Here is a 23685-nt window from a genome sequence, read left to right as displayed (position 1 = left end):
CAATAATGAAACCTGTTTTGTTACAATTTCAACATGTCTATCACTGCTCTGTTACAAATGAGACCTGTGCTGAGAATATTTAATTAAAATTGTTATTGATATTATTATTGATATTATAATTATTATTATTATTATTATTATTATTATTATTATTATCATCATCATCATTATTACTATACGTGATTTACAGCTGATGGCATGCGATATTTACGGTCACAAGGGTATATACACAGAGACATTAAACCTGGGAATATCATGAGGTTCATAGCCGAGGACGGAAGGTATGATATTGAGGCAATAAAGTGATGTTCTAAAAATAAATATGAGGAAATAAAGAAGCTGAGGCAGTCTATTTAAATACTAAACACAACTATGAGGCAATTAATTACTTTTCTAATATTAGCTTTAAGGCAATTAATAATGTGTTTGCAGCTCAAACCCTTCGAAATAGCAAGTCCGAAGTTATAGCATGGTTGCCTGGGTGCAATTCCAGTCTTGAGTATAAGCCTATATAAAAGAAATAGGAAACATTTTCTTCAAAAGTCATGCTGAGAATTTATTATGATTCGATTACTTTTTGACCTTGTACCAAACTAACGGAATAATTATGCGTCCTTGAAGAATTCATTATGATTGCCGAAACAAAAAAACTCCGCATCAGTGATTGCCATGGCCCCTGTCCAAAAAAGAAAGAAACCGGGCGAATAATAGCTATATTTCTAAGACATGCCCGCAACAAGTTGGGTTGGATGTGGATAGTAAAATTCAAATAAAACAGCCATGAGCACAATTGCGAAAAATTCAGTTAATTTGTAAGAACGGATTGCTTTGCGATCCTCTGCCAAAAGAATTATGGGTCCTTCGAAACACGCTACAGTTAGTATGGGTAACGCTGTGTGCATGGGGTTGCAGTGGAAGGGCATGCAGATCGGTGAAGGTACGAAATATGTTACACCGACGGAATACTAGATGCCTAATTTGCACGTGTTGAACGAGAATGTGAGATTTGGTGTTAATGAAGGATTTCATGATCTTACATGTAAAATAAACTACAAGACATTAATTATATATTTTACTCGTTTTTCATTTTTGTGCAAGTATATTTAAAACATTTTCAGTCAGAAAAATATCAGGTGTGTATTTCACTCAGTATTGCAATACTTCCGCAGAAAATAAAACGTCTCTCAATACAGTTTTCTTTCTGTAGCATTACCATGGCAATTAAGCATCCTGCATAAAACGCTCAGGTAACCTGGCAACATCATTAATGTAAAACCATGCGTACTTCTTTTTCTAAAGTTTCGTGACTAAACAAAATGCTGAGTCATACCCTTGCTGGATTGCACGATTAATTTTCTAAAAAATATATGTTTGTCTTTACTAGATTAAAGAAATTCCTGAATTAAAGTTCGACAAATATTTACATCAAACAAATAACTTAAACGATTACGAGATTGCTAGTTTCGCATTCTTTCCTGTATTAATTTCCTGTATTTTTATCTCACAGATCTTTGTACAAGATAACCGATTTTGGGGCAGCGCGGGAACTACAAGATGACGAAACGTTTATGTCAATCTACGGCACTGAGGAGTACCTGGTATGTGCATGGTGTATCATTTTTCTCCTGGTCCACGGTAGTTACAATTCAACAGAACACTGCATGATCCTCATTTTTCTCCTGGTCCACGGTAGTTACAATTAAATAGAACACTGCATGGTCCTAGCTATGTAGCGGGGCGAAAAAAAAAATAAGGGACACCAGTAATATGTATCAGTATATTTGATTGGATATCAAAATTAATTGTTTATGATCTACTCGTTGCGTCTTACCTAAGACATAGCGTCTTACACTAGAGTGTTGTTCCAGATTAAATCCTCTATATTGTCCGCTTCTCGCGAACTTTTGGTTTCGTAGTCCTAGTTTCAAACCGCAGATATAACCAAAATACATTGTTTGCTTTTTTTGACTGGGAGTTTGCATTTTTATTTCTAAATTCCAGAGAATGCTTGCAGGCGTGCGGTTTTACTGAGTTTTTTTAGAGTGCGGGTTTCTTTAGGTTTTTGAAGTGCGGTTTTCCTTATTTTTTTAGAGTTTGGTTGCAGGCCAGTGTAGGGATTCTTTGCTTTATGGAGTATGGCTTTAGGTCTGCGGTTTTCCTTCTTTAATAGAGTATGACTTTAGGTTTGTGTTTTTAGCTCACCTGTCACGTAGTAATACGTGACAGGTGAGCTTTTGTGAATCAAAGGAAAAGCTTGTTAACATTCTAGAGGCCACATTTATGACCCTATCTTCATGAAACTTGGTCAGAATGTTTATCTTGATGATTTCTAGGCCAAGGTCGAAACTGGATCATATGGGATCAAAATCTAGGTCACCCGGTCAAATCAAAGGAAAAGTTTGTTAACACTCTTGGGACCACATTTATGATCCTGTCTTCATGAATTTTGGTCAGAATGTTTATCTTGATGATTCCTAACCAAATTCGAAACTGGGTCAATTGGGGTTAAAAGCTAGATCACCAGGTCAAATCAAAGAATAAGCTTGTTTACACCCTAGGGGACACATTTATGATTCTATCGTCATAAAACTACTTGGTCAGAATGTTTATTATGAATACTTAGATGATTTTAAATCTGGGTCACCTGGGGTCAAAAACTAGGTAACTAGGTCAAATCAAAGGAAACGCGTCTATATACTCTAGAGGCCACGTTTTTGCTCCAATCTTCCCAAAACTTTGTCAGAATGTTTGTTTTCATGAAATTTTGGACAAGTTCGAATCTGGGTCATGTGGGATAAAAAACTAGGTCACTAGGTCAAATCAAAGAAAATACTTGTTTACACTCACGGGGCCACATTTGTTGTTCCATGTTATGGTGTGCTACTCAGGTGAGCGCCCTAGGGCTATCTTGGCCCTCTTGTCTCTTGCTGTATAGAGTGTGACACTAGGTTTGCGTTTTCCCTTGTTTCGTAGAGTGTGACTTTAGGTGTGCTTATTTCCCTTGTTGTGAGGAGTATAGATTTGCGTTTCTCTCTTGTTTTGTAGAGTATGATTTTAGGTTTGTATTTTCCCTTTAATATTAGGTAGAATATGACTTTATGTTTGCGTTATTTCCTTTTTTGTATTAAGTATGACATTATGTTAACGTTTTTTCCCTTGTTTTGCTGAGCATGATTTTAGCTTTTTGCGTTTTCCTTAGTTTTATAGAGCGTCTGCAATGGTGCGTTTTTCGTACAGTATGTCTGTAAGTTTACATTTTGCCTTGTTTGTAGAGTGTGTCAGTATTTGTCTAACTATAGTTTTGTCATTTTGTTAAAGATGTAGAGAAACATCAGCGAATCAAACGAAAATGCTACATCTTTTTCGACGTATATACACCTGATATATACCGTCAAATGTCTGTACCGTGCGATGTATGGCACACATTATACTCGAATTATACTGGGATGACCTCTTACTTAAAGGCGTACCAGCGAAAATCGTTCGCGAGACCGTTTATTTTTTTTAGAAAAGGAAACAAACAGATAACTTGATCTTGCAATTTTGTATTTATATTGAAAACCGAAACTGTATCAAATTTGTTTAAAGATATCTAAGATTTTTTCATTCTTAAAATAAGGAATTGTTTCCCAGGTATTGAAAAAAAAGTTGCATACGTATTTAGGTAATTCAATCATTTTATGAGAAAAAAATGTTACGACTGGCATAACACAAAAATGTTTGCAATAAACAAATCTAGATACCAGCTAGGCCACATTAATGTAATGACATTTGATACATTTTTCAGTGTTTCCTTGTTGGAAATAACCACAATTTAAATAATGAAATGTGAAAGTATTTGATATTGTTTATGAAGTGGTGATAATACTGTTCATAAATTTTATTGTTTAGACTAGGAAGGAAAACAATGAAAATAACCTTATGATAGTATGACGTGTTTCATGTTACATGCAGGACTATGCTTGTCACACTAGCAACGCAGTATTATTTCCTGTTGAAACGGAATACGTTGAAAATGGTTCATTAGTCATATCATTATATGAAATCTGGATTTTAGCAGGTTGTTTCCATATTTGATTCATAATTTGCCCGGATTTTGCCGACAGCGGTATTAGCCAAGATGAGGCTTAAACCAGACGACAATCTATTTACCTGGTGCAGTTACATTAGCATGATTTAAAAGATTGCTTTATTTGCAGAAGTGCCAAGTTTTAGAGATAAAATCTATAAACGCTAACGGACAAATACGCCAGGGCCTTGACATGTATTTATCTTCCCATACAAGTTAAGGTTATTTCCCAAATTCATTGGGTTAATTGCATATTTAAAGTATTATTTAATTATTCAAAAAATACCAAAGTAATGATATGCAGCAATAACTTGGAATGTGGTTTGTAATAATAGACGAACGCTTCACGTATACACTTATTTTACGTGTTATGTACAACAGAGCGGGAGAGATACGAAAAACCGTCATGGACCGGGTTCGGATGGCAAGATACCATAAGCCATACAGTGTCGAATGACCCTTTATTTGGTGTATTTATGTAATATTCATTGCTATAAATTAATAAGCACGTCTACTCAAACTTCTAATTGCTTATATCTTCATATTTTTTCAGTACCCTAAAATGTACGAGCAAGCGGTACTGCGACGACCAGGTGTAAACGAGTTTGATGCGTCGGTTGACCTTTGGAGTCTGGGGGTCACATTGTATCACGTGGTAACGGGGCAATTGCCGTTCCAGCCATACGGCGGGCGTAGCAATGCAGCTACAATGTAAGTCACTCAGTCGCTGTGACGTTAATATGTATGGAACATGACCTCAGTCTTTAGTTAGCTTTACTTAAAACCTTTTGATAAGAACGATATTTATTTAAACAGGTATCAACTTTAACCAGGAAGTATACATAAATATAATAGATGTTAGATATAAAATTGCACTTGACTTAAATATTTATAGAGATACAAAGAAAAGATTTTCGCAGCCAAATCTGTATACGCATATACATTAAATATCTCATGTTTGATAATAGATATATCTTGCGGGAATTCACGTGTTCAGTGCGGGGTTGCCTTACAAATTCATGCCTGTATTCTTGATAAGACACTATTTTAGCTAATTCTAATATTCTGAAGCTCATACTTTGACAGTAGTCAGAATGTTTACTTTCAGTATTTTACCCTTGCAGGCATTTAATCACATCACGAAAACCCACTGGAGCAATATCTGGTGTACAGAAAACGTTAAATGGACAAATTGAGTGGAGTCACACACTTCCAGACACTTGCCAGCTTTCAGAGTATGATCAGAATATGTTTTGTTTTATATATCTAAAGGGTATCTGTAATCTATTTACATGGGGGGCGCCCGAACGTCTGTCAATAGACCATATGTGATTTTAAGCGCGTAAAAAATCTTCCAATGATTTCGTAATGAAAGCAAGATGGCGAAACAACGATAAATAAATTGTAATCATAAAGTAGAATATTGACAGCGTGTGTATCATTTATAATTATACACAACAATACATAGAAAAATAAAATGTATAGACAACGACAAGGGAGGTATAACATACAGCTGTGAGTTTAATTTGGGCCCAAACTATGCAGCACACTAACAGTACGGTATGCAACAACAGTGGATAGTATGTTTATCATTGTACTAGTGAGCTGGTAAAGTTTTGACCCATTTTAAACTTACAGCTCTAGCCACGTTTTGGACAACGAGGTCAAAACGTTGTCTTAGAACGGTCAGTAACAAATACAGAAATATTTCAAACCAGTTAGTTGTACAAAAGCCCTCATTCTTTATTCCCACCATGTTCGAAAGTTAAATAACAGTTCCCCACATGTACCTAACACACTCGATCGTAAGTCGCCAGTGTGTAAAATATAAACATGCTCGTGAAAATTATTTTATGCTAACTAGAACGCACGTGCAGTTTGTATTCCATATCTTTGCAAAAAGAAAGCTATAACCTCCCTTGCGAAACAATTCAACAATGCATGTATAGCTTTGTGTGAGAGTTTTGTAAAACTCTTTTTATCTTAGACTAGAGTGTTTCTTAAAAAGATTTTTACAAACTTCTGTATGATTATACATTTGTATTTGTTTGCAGAAGTGTTTTATTGTCACCTCGCTTAATTGTTCAAACTAAAGCATTTTAAAGTTTTAGATAGTAGGGATATAATGAATACGTTTAGAATGTTGAAAAAGTAAAGTAATGTTCGTTATAGGGAACTAGTTTTCTTCAAGAAATAAAAAATCAGCAAATATGTAGTACCATGGTATGCGTTTCGTAATAGATTACAGTTGAAACCCGGCATCTCAAACTCGCTTATCTCGAAAATTCCGGGTATCTCGAAGATTTTTTCCAGTCCCGCCTAACTTCCGTCTTTATGAATGTATTTACACTCCGTTTTAGTCAAATTGGACATATTGTTATTATTCTTCTTGGTTGCATTCTTTGCTTCCAAAGGACCTTTTTACAGATTTTATTGGTTAAGTCGAAGTAAAATTGAAATCACGCAAGTATTCACGTCACAATGTGTCAGTATATTTAATTACCTTACTGAAGGCAAATTCATTCGTTGCGGACAAAAACTAGAAACTATGAACAAAATGCTTTTTCAAATTGATGTATAATCTCGAAATGTACATTACGTGCATGTGCTATGTTTACATGTAACTTATAGGAGGCTGTCAACACTTGTAATGAAACACAACTGCACCAAGTAGCCTATCATTTTAAAGTCGACTGTCGGCTATCTCGGAGTAAAACATTTGTTTCCTTGGATATCGAGATACTATGGCTACTGATTTCTGCCAGTGTCGTTCTTGGCGTTGTCTCGTTCTGTCGTTCTGGCGCCCCCGCCAAAACGACATAGCGAAGAATACAACGTGACAGAACGAAACGACACTGGCAGAAATCAGCCACCATAAGATACAGAGTTTCTATATTATTGAAAGGGCTTTATATGGACCGGACGTCTATTGTTACGCTATTTTAGACAGCTAATTATTTTGCTGAATTGTATCATATTCATTTTGTTTGCAGTTATCTGAAGCAAGAACTGATAGAAATGTTTTCTGGTTTGATGGAAATTGACGCAAGCAAGATGTGGACGTTTGATCAGTTTTTTAACATGGCACATAAACTTGATAACAGACTTACACTGAATATATTCTCGTGTTGCACAGCACAACACATCCGACTGTATGTTGAAAATGCCGACACGTAAGCATGTTTTTTTTTTGTCCATAACGTAAGCGTAATTTTTGTATATAACTTTGACAGTAACTTTATGTTTCCACGAACAATTCATTGTATTGTATACGTATCGCTTAAAAAAGTCTCGTTCCCAATGTGGAGCAAACATAAAGTCCTTCAAAATTGTTATTAATGGTGGCCTTTGATATAGTTTTACGATTATTTGGATGGACTGGGGTCTAGAGTGTCAGAACTATTTTGTCATTCGTCACTTAGTTCATATTTCTCAAAGACAGACATTTTGATTTGCACTGTCGTTTGCATACGGACATATCCTCCTTATTTCTGTTTGCGACCTCCCGCCTAACTCAATAGGGAGAGCGTAGATCTAAGGATCACGGGGTCGTGAGAGCGATCTCCGGGTGAGTTGCAAGTTCTTGACGTGACGTCTTGATAGAAGACAGTTTGTTTTAGTTCATTTCGTCCTCCACCTCTGATTTATGTGGGGAAGTTGGCAGTTACCTGTAGAAAACATGTTAGTACTGGTACAGAATCCAGGAACATTGATTAGGTTAACTGCCTGTCGTTACATAACTGAAATACTGCTGAAAAAGGCTTTAAACCCAAACCAAAAAATTATTTCTGCTTGCTAGGAAGATCAGCATTGTACAGTGAGTAGTATATATTTACATAGATTATGTCTGGAGTAATATCTTCGTATTGCAGTGTAGAAAAGTATTTCATTCTTAAAAGCCTTGTTTGAGTATATTTCTGTATTTTGACATTCATAATTGGGTAATCTAATTGTTAGTTGTTTTTATTTAATTCATAATCGTTATTAATTTTGGAATGTATTCTGTAAATCATATATCATTGAATGTGTATGCACTGAACGTGAGTGCTATATAAATATGGTATGATAACAACAACAAGAACAACAAAAACAAATAATATTACTACGCAGAAAGTCACAAAAGGGACATGCGTGTTAGGTTGTGAAAATTGACTTTAGTTTAAATTCCGTTTCAGAATGTCATATAAAAGATGAATATTCACAGGTACACCAAACTACAAGACAGACTGGCAGCGGAAACAGAACTACCCGCAATAAACCAGCTGATACTGTGGCATGATAAGCAGCTGGCTGACGTTATAGACCAGACCGCCCAGATACACACCTATCCGAAATCTGTGATAAAGGCTCGATTGTATTTGGTTAATAGAGCCGCGATGGAAAATTATTCACTTAAAACGTTAACAATACGTATGTTTTTTTGTTTCATCGTAAGCTCTGTTAACTCGTAAATGGGGACATTTTCAATTGCAAAGGCAAGACTGACTGTCTCTATCTTGAGTTTAGTAGCTTTATTAGAACATTGGTCTACTGAATTACCCAATAAGATAGGAAGTGGTTGTATCAAAAGAGTAAATTAACAAGCCCATGAGACAGAAAGTTACGCTTATGAGTCTATGCAGCATCTATTCCGGGATCTTGAGAACCGGCAGTTATTTTGTTACTGCACTTCTTGTCGGACGATTTTAAAATTAGTGCAGTTAGATTTTTTTCAAGTTGAATACCGTTAACTTCATACATATATGACATCATTTGTGATTTTTGCAGTACCTGTATCAATAAACGGCCGCGCTGCTTTTCGTGTTTGCTAAAATGTTCATATGCTTTATTTTAGCAAACTTTCCTCAGATAAATCCATCAATGGAGAACCTGGAATTGGATGCACAATCCTCTAAGAAAGCAGCCGCTGTGGCCTACTTGATATGTACTGCAGTGGGTATCTTCTTGGAACAACAGAAACACATTTCGAAAGGGGAACTTCTTTTCAGGTTAAACTTTGTTTATTTTAGATCGTGCGATTTTTTTACTTTATATTGATGTCATTCACCAAAATTGACCTAAGCTCTGCTTGTGGGTGAGTTAACCACTGGCTCATTGTACATCAGGAAATTTTCTTACTGCCTTCACAAAGAAATGTTGTAGAGTCTAAACAAGGCCTAGACTGCATTCGTGATATGGAGTAACAAAAATAAGTTGATTTTCGTGTACACCCATACTGAAGGATTTATAAATATTGTTACAGACTAAGAATGTACTTTCCTCTTTCCAGACGTTATATCAAGGGCATTGTTTGCAATTCTGAGTGGATTGTCCCAGAAATCCGACAGAGACTGGATGAAACCAGAATGCATCAAGAGTCATTCTCGAAGACCTTTAATTTACTATTGACATTATTTAATACTTTGGATTCAGTGACTCATGTGGATGAAATGATGTCCTCTAAAGTAGGGATATCTATGCAGTTGAGAGAAACAGTTAATCAGCTGTTAGAATGCCTTCGGGATGAATCGCTTAATATGTTTTATGAGAAGGTAGGATATAAATATTTGCCGTTTGAGCAAAGAATGGACAGAGACTGACGGTACCGCCTCTTTCTGCATTTGCAAACATATTTTAGAAAACGTTTGAAATGTTCGCAAGGAAGCTAGACATGCTCCATGGTCAAACTCTGATCACGCTGAGTTGTAAATTGCTGAAAGACATTTTGAGTGGGGTGGGACTGCGGTTCAAATCAGGTTTATTGTCCTTCTTCATACAAATGTCCGATGATATGAAAGTAAAGCACGTAGCAAATGGGAAAAAATTGTATTTGTAATGGATTGTTTACTACAGTATGCTAAAAAGTCCATAATTTGTAGAAGCATCTTCTTTGTCTTTTAGCTCACTTAAACCTGAGGTTCAGGGTGAGCTATTGTGATGGGCCTGTGACCGTTGTCTGTTGTTCGTCGTCCGTCGTCTGGCGTTAGCTTTTTATCTTTTAACAACTTCTCATGAACCGCTTAATAGATCATCACTAAACTTGGTCTGTAGCATCCTTGTTAGGTCTTCTTCCCACTCTAAATGCCTAAACGTTTGCCAGTTCACCTCAACAAAGCAGTATCATTTATATTAGCAGTATAGGGAGACATTAACTATAAATAGAAAAAAGTCTTTCAACAACTTCTTGATGTTATATCATCAAACTTGGTCTGTAGCATCCTTGTATGGACATCTCTCACATTTTTTTTTTCAAATAATTCCGCTTAGCTGCTTTTAGTGACTGTCACTTACCCTTTTAAATAACTTGTAATGAACTGCTTAATGAATGTTAATCAAACTTGATCAGAAGCAAGGTCTTTAGGCCACGGCCCACTTAGGTGTTGATAGATAAAGGCATGTGTTTAATTTAGAGTTAATTACACGCTAAACATATTGCTTTGTTTGTTTCTCTGTCTTCAAAAATAAAGCTTTGTCTTCAGATATTTGTCTGTTTTGATGAAATAGAGATGTTTTACTTTATTACGCTGTACAACTTAATCTTCAGATATATTTTCGTCAAAATGAGATCCTTTATCTTCATACATTTATACGCATTAATGAGACCCTTTATCATCGTATAGTTATCTTACCCATCTTAACGAGTTCCTTTATATTTAGATATTTATACGCTTTAATGAATTCCGTTATCTTCAGATTAATGAGATCCTTAACCTTCAGATGTTTAATGAGATCCTTTATCTTCAGATATTCACGCGCCTAAATGAGATCGAGGTATATGTCAGTGTACTCAGTAAACGTATATCGGAGCAAGAGATCGAAAGGTTAAAACATGTGCACAGTTGTTTGGAGGAGGACCATTGGTAAGATTTTACTTATGTACATCTTAACTCTGTAGAATATGAATGTGTCAATAGGTATTCTCAACTCTAAAATACAAATGCGTCTTTAGGTATTCTCAGAATGTTGTAAAGTAACAATTAAAGAACTCAAAAAATCTCGTTTTACGTTTGTATTTTGTATGTAAATATGGTTTGTCGATTTTAAACCTTATTCCCAATGTAAAATGTATCCTAATTCCGTAAGCTTTGATACAGTTTTAAATACATTTTCAAAATATGTTTCTGTACAAAGACTGATGAAGCAAAGTAATAAGGAAATAGAATTATGAATTTTGTTGGAATGATATACATGTCTTGCAGTTTATATGTTGTATTTTTCCTATAAATGTATAAATTTTTGTTATTTTCAGTCTTTCAAAAGCAGAGACATTCAAAAGTAAGATAGCAGGCGTGTCAGCTACGATGGTGAAACATCGCAAATATGGCGACTTACATAGTCATGAACAGTTCATTCATAAGTGCGAAAAGTAAGCCAGGGCAAATAAAACTTGTATTTTTCCTTGGTACAAAACTGGTATCAATCAGCTTTTTTTGATGGATATTTTGAAAACAGCTTGCGTAGCTTTATAACGTAGCTTTAGTTTTTTGCCCAGTCCAGACATAGACTTCTTTTTGATAAGAAGACTTCAATCTTTCGGAAGATCAGTGATCCAACGCTGGTTTTCGCCCGTGACCAAGACAGTATAAGGAGGGGGCACCTTGGGGTTTTCTCCACATTAAAAATAAAAAAGTGACGCCGCATAACATATATTAGGCCAGGTTTTGCTAAAAAAACAACACAATCTTTACATTTTAAGAAAATTTAAACAGACAACTCTGTCATGGTTGAAGTCACTTTTACAGTGGTCATCTACCTTACATTACTTGTTGACAAGATGATCTGTTGTGAACTTGTTTTAAGTAAGTGGACATTAAAATGTTTTTGTGCGAAATTGCGGGCCTGAATTTTATACTCTTCCCTTTGATGATCCGCTACCAAGAAAAAACAAATCATTCCGATTCATAAAAGACATTTCAACAGAGGACGTGGCCGCTTGTCTCTTTATGTGAATAGCCTAAACTATTAAAAATATTTCAAGATACATTTTATAATTTCATACCAGTGCTCCTTTGGTGATCCTTTACCAGTTATGTTTAAATCAATTAGAATAATACAAGGCAGAAAAATACATGACAGCCGAAATCGTGGTCACTTTTCCCTACATGAATGTAAACTTTTGTATTCAGAAATTTATATATTCCTTGGTTAACTCTTTACCAATTAATATTATTCAAATTAAAGTACATTGGGTGACCCTCTACCAACATTGTTCGAATCATTCCGATCTTCAAAAATTGCCGCATTGTATTTTCCCTTATATGTTTCTAGTATAAATAAGTGTTATTTTGGTGGTTCCATACAGAGGTTGACCAAAGGCCATTTTCCCCTACATGATATAGTGGAAAATTAAAAAATATCCATGTCATGTATTTCTGGCTCCATTTTGTTAACCCTTACCAGTACTTGTTTTTTTTCTTCAAATTATTCCGATTCATAAACTAATGGCTACCACAATTTGTCCTCGGATGACCCCTTTACTTATGCTGTTCATTTTATTTTGATGCTTCAAAACTAATGGCCAATAGGGGGATGATCACATTTCCCTTTGTATACATGATAGAAGCTTGAAAAATATTCTTGTGAGAAATCGAGCGTCCTATTTCAAAATCATTTCTAAGTAATTGTCCACGATTAACTATATCAAATTGTTTAATCAAATACCGATTCGTGAAAAACATAGTCTTTTGAGGGAGTTGGGACTAGACATCCCTGTATGGCTAAATGAAAAACGTAGAAAATCCTCTACTCTGAAATATATTGGCCTGTTTTTAGTTTTCAAGGTAATTTGGTAAGACATTTTTTCTAGAATGACCACGAAAATGTGCTACGTGTTTTAGCTGTGAAATTCGTGTAATCGATTCTAGAGACATCAATATTTCTTTGTTTTCAGTTCACATTAACCTGGATTCCGTTTCCGTCGAAATTGATAGTATCTTGATCCTTTCTGTCCAGATTATGGATAGAACGAAGAGTGAATTACGAGTAATAAAATACTTTGTTCTGATTTAAACGTATGATTTGTTGTATTAAGCCGCAATTTATCTTCATTTTCAGACAGAAACTCCAGGAATACACCATGTTTATGTGGTCTCTAGCATTAGAGCATTGCAGGAAAAATCTCCAAAATTGCTTTCGAAGCACGCAACGGGAAATGGGGTAAGTCAAGAAATGACAGATTTGTTTAATGCATCTTCTTGATTGTTTGTGAACATGAAGGTGTTGTCTGCCTTTATTGTATAACAGTTGTAGATATGTCCTGAACAAAGTATTGAAAATGAATACAGGAGCCGGGTTGGAACGAGTAAGAAGTTTAAAAGGAAACGCGTTCACATGATAAAAGCTTTTACAATATAAGTATACACAACAAGTATATTCAATTTCATTCGTCAAAAAAAAAATAAATAAAAACAACAAAGATTTGTTCGACAGGTGGTATCACTTTTGTTCTTAAATGCAAAATGTGGTACTTCGTGAGTACTAGGGTTCATTATCAAGTGGTGAAGGTTGCTGACTTCGAAGTTCTTGTCCATCACGGCTGTGGGTTCGAAACTTAGCTTGGGTGGTTGAGTTCTTTCTGATGAAGCAATCCAACTGTCTTTTAGCCAGCTAGCCGCCATTGAATTAAATGAAGTCCGAAGTGGAACCTTGGACCTTCCTGTTCCTTTAAAATCTTTGTGGTTATTAGTCTTCCCCCATACGGAAAGTCTCCACAATAACATACAATTCGTGTCGATATAACTTAAACCCCAACCAAACATTTCTATTTTGCTGTAAAATAGCCACAAGCCCCCAAAGAAGTGGTTGTTTATTGCATGAGTTTTAACTTCAGCACATTCATAAATATTACGATAAGTGAATTATTGTATAGGTTTTTCAAAGATAAGAAGAATTACTTTTTTTACTTTCAGAAACCTGACCAAACATTTGACAAGAACTAAAAAAGTTGAACAAAACATTTCTTCCGTAAAAGAAAGCTTGGTGCAACTTAGCGACCGGCTGAAACAGGTAGTTACAAGTTAAATTAAAGGAAATCTAGTACTTTTTACAGGAGGATACGATGATTGTTGTCATGAAAAGGATCCCTGTTTTTTGTTGTCACAGGGTGAGAAAAATATGCAGCCAGTCCCGTCCGGGGCCCAAACCCAGGACCGCTCGCTTACAGGGCGAGTACACGGTCTGTACATCTTCTCCCCCTAACGTGACCAAGTCCATACCGCGACCTTGTACTATGTGTATTTTACACACACGAATATGGTTATATCACACGAAAACATTATAAACTCTGGTACCTTTCAAGGTCGTATCACAAAAATGTGTGATATGCCCACTACCTAAATAAACCAAGAAGATTTCGTGTGCTAAAAATAATAAAAATGAAAATAAAACATCTGATGCATATTCTTTACATGGATCAATTATGTTAAATTTTAACGGAATACATACAATAACTAATTTTCTTGTCTTAGATATGAACAGAAAAGAAGTAAAATGATAAAAGGAGTTCATAATTTGTTCATCAATAATCGACACGTGTTAATGGTCATGTTATTAAATAGATAGTGAATTAAATAGAAAAAGTGGAAACTCATCAGTTTCTCACTGAAATCTGTTTTAACAATTAAAAGAACGGCCTCTCTAAAAGGTATCTGGAACAAGTACATATGCACAGTTCTAAGCCTGTTAATTGTGCGCAAAACGTCACTTAGTCACCGCCCATGTACAGTGTTTTCTCATACAAATTCATTGTTTTAGTATTTTTAAAGTACATATTGACCGTGCACAGGCTATTCCTATTATAACACGTTGTTGACAGGCACGATAACTGTAGATGAAAACACAAAATAGAAACGACAGGAGGTAATCAAGTTTCAGGCTTGGTATACAACAGAGGTCAACCGCATTTGATGAAGTCAGTAAATTTGAGGACGTATTGTTTTTGAATTGGAATTGATTTAAAACATTATATGCTTTCAGAAAGAAGAAAAATGCAGAGGTATTGTTGAAAGGATAACAAAATTGTTAGAGAAAACATTAGTGAAGGGTAAAGGAAAGAAGATTTCACCCCTTGCGATTGGGGATATACGTGGACAGCCTCCAGGGGCAGAGGTACAACATTTAACGGACATTGTATTATGTATATTTACATAATTCATGTGTTTATTTCATTTACATTTGTATCTTGGATGATTGACTTCGATAATTGCATGTTGTGTTTTTTGTCTTTGAGAAAATGTGAACTAGTTTTGATATTTATTTGTCACACTGACACAATTTAGGTCGTATGGCAGCTTTTCAAGCTTTTGTTAGCTCACCTGTCACAAAGTGACAAGGTGAGCTTTTGGGATCGCGCAGCGTCCGTCGTCCGTGCGTGCGTGCGTGCGTGCGTAAACTTTTGCTTGTGACCACTCTAGAGGTCACATTTTTCATGGGATCTTTATGAAAATTGGTCAGAATGTTCACCTTGATGATATCTAGGTCAAGTTCGAAACTGGGTCATGTGCGATCAAAAACTAGGTCAGTAGGTCTAAAAATAGAAAACCCTTGTGACCTCTCTGGAGGCCATATATTTCACAAGATCTTCATGAAAATTGGTCAGAATGTTCACCTTGATAATATCTAGGTCCAGTTCGAAACTAGGTCACGTGCCGTCAAAAACTAGGTCAGTAGGTCAAATAATAGAAAAACCTTGTGACCTCTCTAGTGGCCATACTTGTGAATGGATCTTCATAAAAAATTGCCAGAATGTTCATCTTGATGATATCTAGTTCAGATTCAAAAGTGGGTCACGTGTCTTCAAAAAGTAGGTCAGTAGGTCAAATAATGAAAAAACCTTGTGACCTCTTTAGAGGCCATATTTTTCATGAGAGCTTCATGAAATTTAGACAGAATGTTCATTTTGATGATATCTAGTGAAAATTCGAAACTGGGTCATGTGCGGTCCAAAACTAGGTCAGTAGGTCTAAAAATAGAAAACCATGTGACCTCTCTAGAGGCCATATTTTTCATGGGATCTGTATGAAGTTGGTCTGAATGTTCATCCTGATGATATCTAGGTCAAGTTCGAAACTGGGTCACGTGCGGTCAAAAACTAGGTCAGTAGGTCTAAAAATAGAAAAACCTTGTGACCTCTCTAGAGGCCATACTTGTGAATGGATCTTCATAAAAATTGGTCAGAATGTTCACCTTGATGATATCTAGGTCAAGTTCAAAAGTGGATCACGTGTCGTCAAAAAGTAGGTCAGTAGGTCAAATAATAGAAAAACCTTGTGACCTCTCTAGAGGCCATATTTTTCATGAGAGCTTCATGAAATTTGGTCAGAGTGTTTATCTTGATGATATCTAGTTAAAATTCGAAACTGGGTCATGTGCGGTCCAAAACTAGGTCAGTAGGTTTAAAAATAGATAAAAACCTTGTGACCTCTCTAGAGGCCATATTTTTCATGGGATCTTTATGAAAATTGGTCTGAATGTTCACGTTGATGGTATCTAGGTCAGGTTCGAAACTGGATCATGTGCGGTCAAAAACTAGGTCAGTAGGTCAAATAATAGAAAAACCTTGTGACCTCTGTAGAGGCCATATTTTTCATGGGATCTGCATGAAAATTGGTCTGAGTGTTCATCTTGAATATATCTAGGTCAGGTTCGAAACTGGGTCATGTGCTGTCAAAAACTAGGTCAGTAGGTCAAATAATAGAAAAACCTTGTGACCTCTGTAGAGGCCATACTTTTCATGGGATCTGCATGAAAATTGGTCAGAATGTTCAACTTGATGATATCTAGATTAAATTTGAAACTGGGTCACGTGCGGTCCAAAACTAGGTCATTAGCTCAAATAATAGAAAAACCTTGTGACCTCTCTAGAGGTCATATTTTTCATGAGATCTGCATGAAAATTGGTCAGAATGTTCACCTTGATGATGTTTAGGTCAAGTTCAAAAGTGTGTCACATGCGGTCAAAAACTAGGTCAGTAGGTCAAATAATAGAAAAACCTTGTGACCACTCTAGAGGCCATATTTTTCATGCGATCTGTATGAAAGTTGGTCTGAATGTTTATCTTGATGATATCTAGGTCAAGTTTGAAACCGGGTCAACTGCGTCAAAAACTAGGTCACTAGGTCTAAACATAGATAAACCTTTTTGTGAGAATGTTCACCTTGATGATATCTAGGTCAAGTTCAAAACTGGATCACGTGCGGTCAAAAACTAGGTCATTATGTCAAATAATAGAAATACCTTGCGACCTCTCTAGAGGCCATATTTTATTTCAATGGATTTCATGAGAAAAAAAAAACTAAATAGGTTAGTAAATAAAACGGACTGCATATTCAGTTCATGTGGATGGGGACAGGTGAGCGATTCAGGACCATCATGGTCCTCTTGTTGTTGAAGGAAAACCCTCGATGCCCTTCCAGGCATTATTTCAGGTATGAGTGGGTACCTGGGTAGAACCAACGGCCTTCTTTAACCAAACCGGATGGCTTCCTCAAAGTTCTACACCCACGTTGGTGAGGGGCAAGTGATTTCTCGTCATCGACCTAAACCACTTCGACCACGTAGGCCCCTAACTTTTTTGATAAAAAAGCACGTATGTTACAAATGAAGTGTAGGTTACATTAAACAGTATTTGAATGGTATTAGCTGTGTCTGTAAACAGGGTAAAAACATATAAAACTTATCATATTAGGGCCAGGCTTTTTATCTCATGAATTTTAAAGTGCAGGAATAACCGCATGTTTTTACGTGTTATAACATCTGCAGAATCCCGAGGGCGAGGGTATCAGCGTATCGCGATGTATTCTGTAGATGTTTTAACACAGTATGAACATGCGCTGATTTAGCATAAATCGTGTAAGAAAGCTTAAAAACATGTACCAGCGTTATAATATGTTTGAAATGCGCGGGAATGTCAGCGTTGTTTGATCACGTTGACGTCCTTCTGTTTTGAATTTACGTTTTGCTTTGTCTCGGAACGCACAGATGTAAAAACTTGTGTTAACAGCGCGTGGGTGTGAGAATCTCTCTGTTAACACACACTTTTTTCCTATTGAAACACCCCACGAAAACGTCAAAGCCAGCCACAGTTGTATACTAAACTGAAGTATTTTCTGTATAATTTTAGGTACATTTTCTACACTGAAAAGTTGAAATAATTATTTTTTGAACTGTAAGTGTTAGTTGATTCTGGTATATTGTTTGTTGTTTTTTTTCATAGACGCAGGAACAGGTTGGATATGAACCAATCCGCTCCGAGTTACATATGCAAGAGTCCGTGACATCAGAAAGTGATTCTTCGGGACGAGAGGGCAGCTCAACCCCCAAACGTCAAAGGACAGTGCTGCTTGATAAACTAACTAGAGAGTATGTTTAAATGTGATGTTGAGAGATATAAACAATCAAGTGATAATTCTTATGAATTTTTAGGAAATTGCCTTCATAATATGGGCTTGATATTGAAAACCATTTCTAATTTTTATGTCTTAGTATAAGATCATGCTTTATATATATAACAAAACAATGGAAATTGTAGTATTTATGGTTGGACATTATTTAAGTATCTGTAACTTTAGATACACTTGAGCCGTGTCATGAGAAAACCAACATAGTGGGTTTGCGACCAGCATGGATCCAGACCAGCCTGCGCATCCGCGCAGTCTGGTCAGGATCCATGCTGTTTGCTTTCAAAGCCTATTGCAATTAAAGAAACTTTTAGCGAATAGTATGGATCCTGACCAGATTGCGCGGATGCGCAGGCTGGTCTGGATCCATGCTGGTCGCAAAGGCACTATGTTGGTTTTCTCATGGCACGGCTCAATTTTTATTTGCATACCTTCACAATAGTTATGAACGCTGAATAATTATTAGCTAGTATTTTTTGCGAAAATTGTATTGTTATTTATCTATGACCATTGTACCATTGTTTGTATAAACAAACTTTTTCATTTAACTTTTTCATTTGTTATCCATAAATATTTGTTAAAGCCCCTTGTGTTTACAGATTGTTATCATTGAAGACTGATAGTGACGAGTTGAAGAAATTGGTCGTTGAGAGCGGAGACGTTATGCAGAAGTAAGTGTCCTAAATATTTAAATGCATTCTTATATTTCTGTAGAGTCCATTCAATATATCTGTACAAAAGAGATCTACATAAACAGTTACTAGGAGCCGTGAGAGGTATTGTGCAATTTATTACCTCTTGCGAACAGATTTAGTGAGACCTAGTCTGCTGTTTGCTTTAACACTCGTTCAATCTAGGTTCGAAAGTTGGTATAATATGAGTAAATTGATGAAATATTAATCTATTCTTTATTGTTTAATATTTACAATGAAAATTACTTCATTTCTTTTACATAGTGAGAGCACTGACATATGATTATTTTATGACTGTTTTTATGCATAACATAATTCTTACATCCTAATCTTATTTCCTTTACATTTAATCCGGTTAATATAAGCATGATGACATCATAAGCATATATTTCGCATTTGTAAGATTATGTTGTCCTTTAGAAGAAACAAAAGAAGTACGTCATACAATTAACTCGGTTAATATTTCGTTTTCAACGTCTTATTATGTTCTGTGTATTGGAAGCGCAATTATACACCAACAAGACGTTATTTCAGTAGGGAACTTCACCAAACCTAACATTTACATCGGCTAATTGACTGCGATAATTTCATACTCTCTCAATAATGTTCACATTCTCTCAAATATACATAATGTTAACAAGTAAGAAATTTCCAAGAAGTCTACAATTAACAGCGTCATTAACTCTGCTACTGGAGCACCTGTGCCTTCATAAATCGAATAACATATATCTTAAAAACACGTTTGATTGTTATCGAGTAAACAAGAGAGAGGATCGATGATCCAAATATCTTTGTCAAGCCTTTTTATCCTTGTTGACTATTCGCTTGATTATCTGAAAGATGAATGGATTGTTAGACCCAGAATGAATTAAATCATTGTTCATGAATCGAGTAGAATGACAATTAACAATAATGATTATGACAAATGACTTGGAAACGATGAAGTTACAAGGGAAGGATGTTTATAGAATGTTATCGTCTTGGCTACAGTGAGATTTGTCTTAGAAACACACGCAAGACCGATTGATTTTCAAAACTGTACATCTGAAAAGCGATCACAGTTGGTCACAGAAGGAGACGTTGAAATGTAAATCAGTGCCTAGAATAATAATTGACTGAATAGAGGAGGATGGACTTATATACATTCGAATATTGCATCAAATTCAAAAGACAATGAAATAAGTCCAGCAAGAAAGCCCCGTCCCCCACCCCCCGCAAACGAAAAAATAGATAAAAGCTGCATCTGCCCGTTTAGCACCCCAAAGGGAAAGAGAGGTACATGTAGAGGTGTATTCACACATACCAGCTGGGCACATGTATTCATAAACACGAATGAGTGCACTTATAACAAGAAATATCTTTAAAAATGATAGTCGGCGAATTGTAATAAGGAAAGAAGTTTATGAATTTTTCATCTAACATTCATCTTTCATCTAACATTTTTCAAATTGCAAAACTAAACACCGCACTTTAACAATTTAAATGGTTCTCTTTTAATTTTTTGCAAAGGTTTCGTAGGGTTGCAATTTTGTTTCGTTTATCCTTAGACGAATAATTACAGCAATAGTTTGATGAAGGTTCATGAAGCGGTTCATAAGAAGAGGTCATCAAACGTGTTTATATTTTTAGCTAAATTGGTCCCTATCCCCATTTGTAACAAAATAGCAGGAGACCTTACGATATTGTTACACATCGAGTTTGATAAAATCCATTACATTTTAGTGGTTAATGCGAAGAAAGGGATATCTACTTTTAGCTATAGTGGTCCCTAATAGGGCACAAGTTCCTATATAAATAAATTTGGAAGAGGACTTTATAATGATGCTCCAGACCAAGTATGACAAAGATCCACCAAGCTGTTCATGAGACGCTGTATAAAGGCATTTCTAGTTTAGCTCTAGCAGCTCCTAAAAGGGGTCAAATGTCCCAGCTGAACAAAGTTGGCTGCGGGCCTAATAAAGATGCTACAAATCAAGTTTGATTAGAATACATGAGAAAAAATCAATTAAAGGATTTTTTTTATTTATTTTTATTTATTTCTAAAATAGACCAACTGATCCCGCTTTAACAAATGCATATTCGCTATTCATGAATATTTGGACAATGACGTCACCTATATAAAAGTGAAGGTCAAGCAAAACATACAATTGTAATTATTTTAATATTTCTGTTTCATAAACAAAGTTTGACCGTAGTCATATCACATAGATCGTCACCTCAGCGCAAGAAGTGGATAACTGCATTGACTTAAAGAAGGACTTATTCACTTTTTGCGCCAAGGTGACGAGATAAACTGTATGCAGCGTACCTTCATTTCAGTGTAATGAGATTCAGTCATTATATAGCATATATATAATAAAATAGATTTCAACTGAGTTCAATATTTGCATACCATACTAAATAAAAATATTCATATATAATAAATCAGTTAAATAATTTATAACAAATATATCAAAGCAAACAAGTACTCATTTTAATATGCAATCTGAATAAGTCACAAAAGCAAGAAACCTTTTCATATACAGACGACAATAGTAACAAGGAAAATCTTTTAAAAAGCACTTCTCTACATAAAAGACTCTTATCACACCCTTATTCATGTGATATGCTGACCGTATTCAGCTCTTTCTTTAATTTGACATATGTTGGTATTTGAACAGGTTTTTATCATATTTATTAAACTTACTTATCATTTTGAGATATATCAATATTCTTGCTAAATATACTGAGCCAAAGTTAGCTTTAAAACTGTGAACAGCGTCGTTTAGGATAAACGCTTTGTCTACATTTCACTCAGCGTAGCACAATCAACAGAGTGAAAGAAATTGACACTCTCGTCCAGTCAGGCAGAGTGTTGTTAAATCTTCCATTTTGATAATCATCTATAATGCGTTATCAAGTAGTTTGATTTGCAAACTGAAGTCACGTGGCATAGGTAACGAAAACGAATTTAGACGGCCTTCTCCGAAAAAACCATACAAATAACAAACATAAACAAACAAGACCAGACCAACACTGGGGAATTTAAACTAGTTCACAGGCGCTCATTAAATCTCATTCCAAGCCTTTTGAATGAATGAACTATGTGTTGCCATTTAGTCGGGTTTAACGTCGCACCGACATAATTATAGGTAATATGGCGACTTTCAAACTTTGTGCATTTATTCGTCACGGGCGGGCACCTCGGTAGAACAACCGACCTGACACCTGGATGGCTACCTCACATGAAGAATTCAATGCCCATGTGAGGCTTGAACGCCCATCGGCGAGGGGCAAGTGGTTCGAAGTCAGAGACCTAAACCACTCGGTCCCGGAGGTCCCGGCATGTAGTGCTTTTAGTTAATTATTACTTCTTAATAGACTGTGTGCTCCTGACAGTTTTTACTCTACAATCAGTTTAGTTTGTGCTTCACATTTTACACATTGTATTTAAGAATGTTATTATGTTGCAGGTTTCTATCAGAAACATCTAACCTTCGTATAGAGGGCTCACTTGACAGCGACCAAAGACGACTGCAACCGGATGACACGTAATTGGCACCTACAATGTGCTTAAATATCTCGCTAAAGCTTCAGCCGTAACCCTCATAAAATATACTATGTTATCGGTGTCATAAAATATATCAGAAGATATACTGTACCTCAATTAGTAGCCCTCACTATGTGCACTGACAAATTAACTGTCATTAAGCACTATGAGTATGCTGATTTATACTCTTGATGAGTTTTTATATCCATATCAAACCTTGTTTGGAGGTGTATAGGAATCATTTTGTCCCTTTGTCCCATTTCCCAAACTTTACATGTCTTTCCATATTTCTGAAACCTATTCATGCATTTGATTGAAAGTTCACACAAAAATTGAAGAGCATGATACTAAGTTTACACACCAAGTTTCATAATTCTGCTTTGTTTTGACAAATGTGTTCCCATTTTTTTTTAAATTGGTGTTTTACTTGAACATTAATGAAACAAATGAATGTATTATATTTGGGACTTCAAAACAGGTTGAAATGACCAGAAGACCTGTTCACCTATCGGGTCCCATAACTCTTACTTTTGTTTTGACAAAATTGTTTTCCTTTTGAAAATTGCTGAAAATTGACATTTCCTTCTATATTATTATAATCAAACTAGTCAAGTCAATTGAAAGAAAATCTTGTATCAAAGACTTCTTATCTCAATTGATTTTTATGCAAATTTTGTCGGATGATTGTTATGAAATCTTAGTCGTTAATATGTGGTTTCTGAGGCCGTAATTGGTCAAAGAATGACATTAAACTGTTTGGTACTGTAATTTTCATGAACTATATTTTGGTAAATGTTTTTAAAGTCGAGTTAACCATTTATTGTGGAAACAGTCTTCTCGAAAAGTTGTTTTAATGAAAAAACAATTTTATTGGATATGAAATTTCAGTTTGTTTCCATGAAAAAAGGTAAACGTTGACACTGTATGGTGCTAGTGACGACCTCCATCTTGGCTTTTTATACAAAATTCAGGTTATTTTAGCTCAAAACGATGCAACTGCCAGTCGTGAGTTTCGATCG

General features: G+C 35.6%; 1 protein-coding gene across 2 annotated transcripts in view; it reads left to right on the top strand.

Annotated features, from left to right (window-relative positions):
* The window catches only part of LOC123528692 (serine/threonine-protein kinase TBK1-like), a 37682-nt gene extending 14430 nt beyond the window's left edge, over window positions 1-23252 (top strand). For both annotated transcript variants that reach the window (XM_045308619.2, XM_045308620.2), the window contains exons 5-20: window positions 191-281; window positions 1508-1598; window positions 4623-4780; window positions 5194-5304; window positions 7063-7242; window positions 8274-8479; window positions 8904-9057; window positions 9339-9600; window positions 10793-10908; window positions 11298-11414; window positions 13103-13204; window positions 13957-14053; window positions 15023-15154; window positions 18262-18407; window positions 19045-19116; window positions 22590-23252. In XM_045308619.2, coding sequence (XP_045164554.2) covers window positions 191-281; window positions 1508-1598; window positions 4623-4780; window positions 5194-5304; window positions 7063-7242; window positions 8274-8479; window positions 8904-9057; window positions 9339-9600; window positions 10793-10908; window positions 11298-11414; window positions 13103-13204; window positions 13957-14053; window positions 15023-15154; window positions 18262-18407; window positions 19045-19116; window positions 22590-22671 — 2117 coding nt within the window. In that variant the 3' untranslated portion in view covers window positions 22672-23252. The remainder of the gene's footprint in view (window positions 1-190; window positions 282-1507; window positions 1599-4622; window positions 4781-5193; window positions 5305-7062; window positions 7243-8273; window positions 8480-8903; window positions 9058-9338; window positions 9601-10792; window positions 10909-11297; window positions 11415-13102; window positions 13205-13956; window positions 14054-15022; window positions 15155-18261; window positions 18408-19044; window positions 19117-22589) is intronic.
* The last annotated feature ends 433 nt before the right edge of the window (window positions 23253-23685 follow it).

The sequence above is a fragment of the Mercenaria mercenaria genome, chromosome 13 (genome assembly GCF_021730395.1).
Source record: "Mercenaria mercenaria strain notata chromosome 13, MADL_Memer_1, whole genome shotgun sequence".
NCBI lineage: Eukaryota > Metazoa > Mollusca > Bivalvia > Venerida > Veneridae > Mercenaria > Mercenaria mercenaria.
The sequence above is the reverse complement of the archived record's forward strand: the minus strand, read 5'-3'. Positions and strand labels throughout refer to the sequence as shown.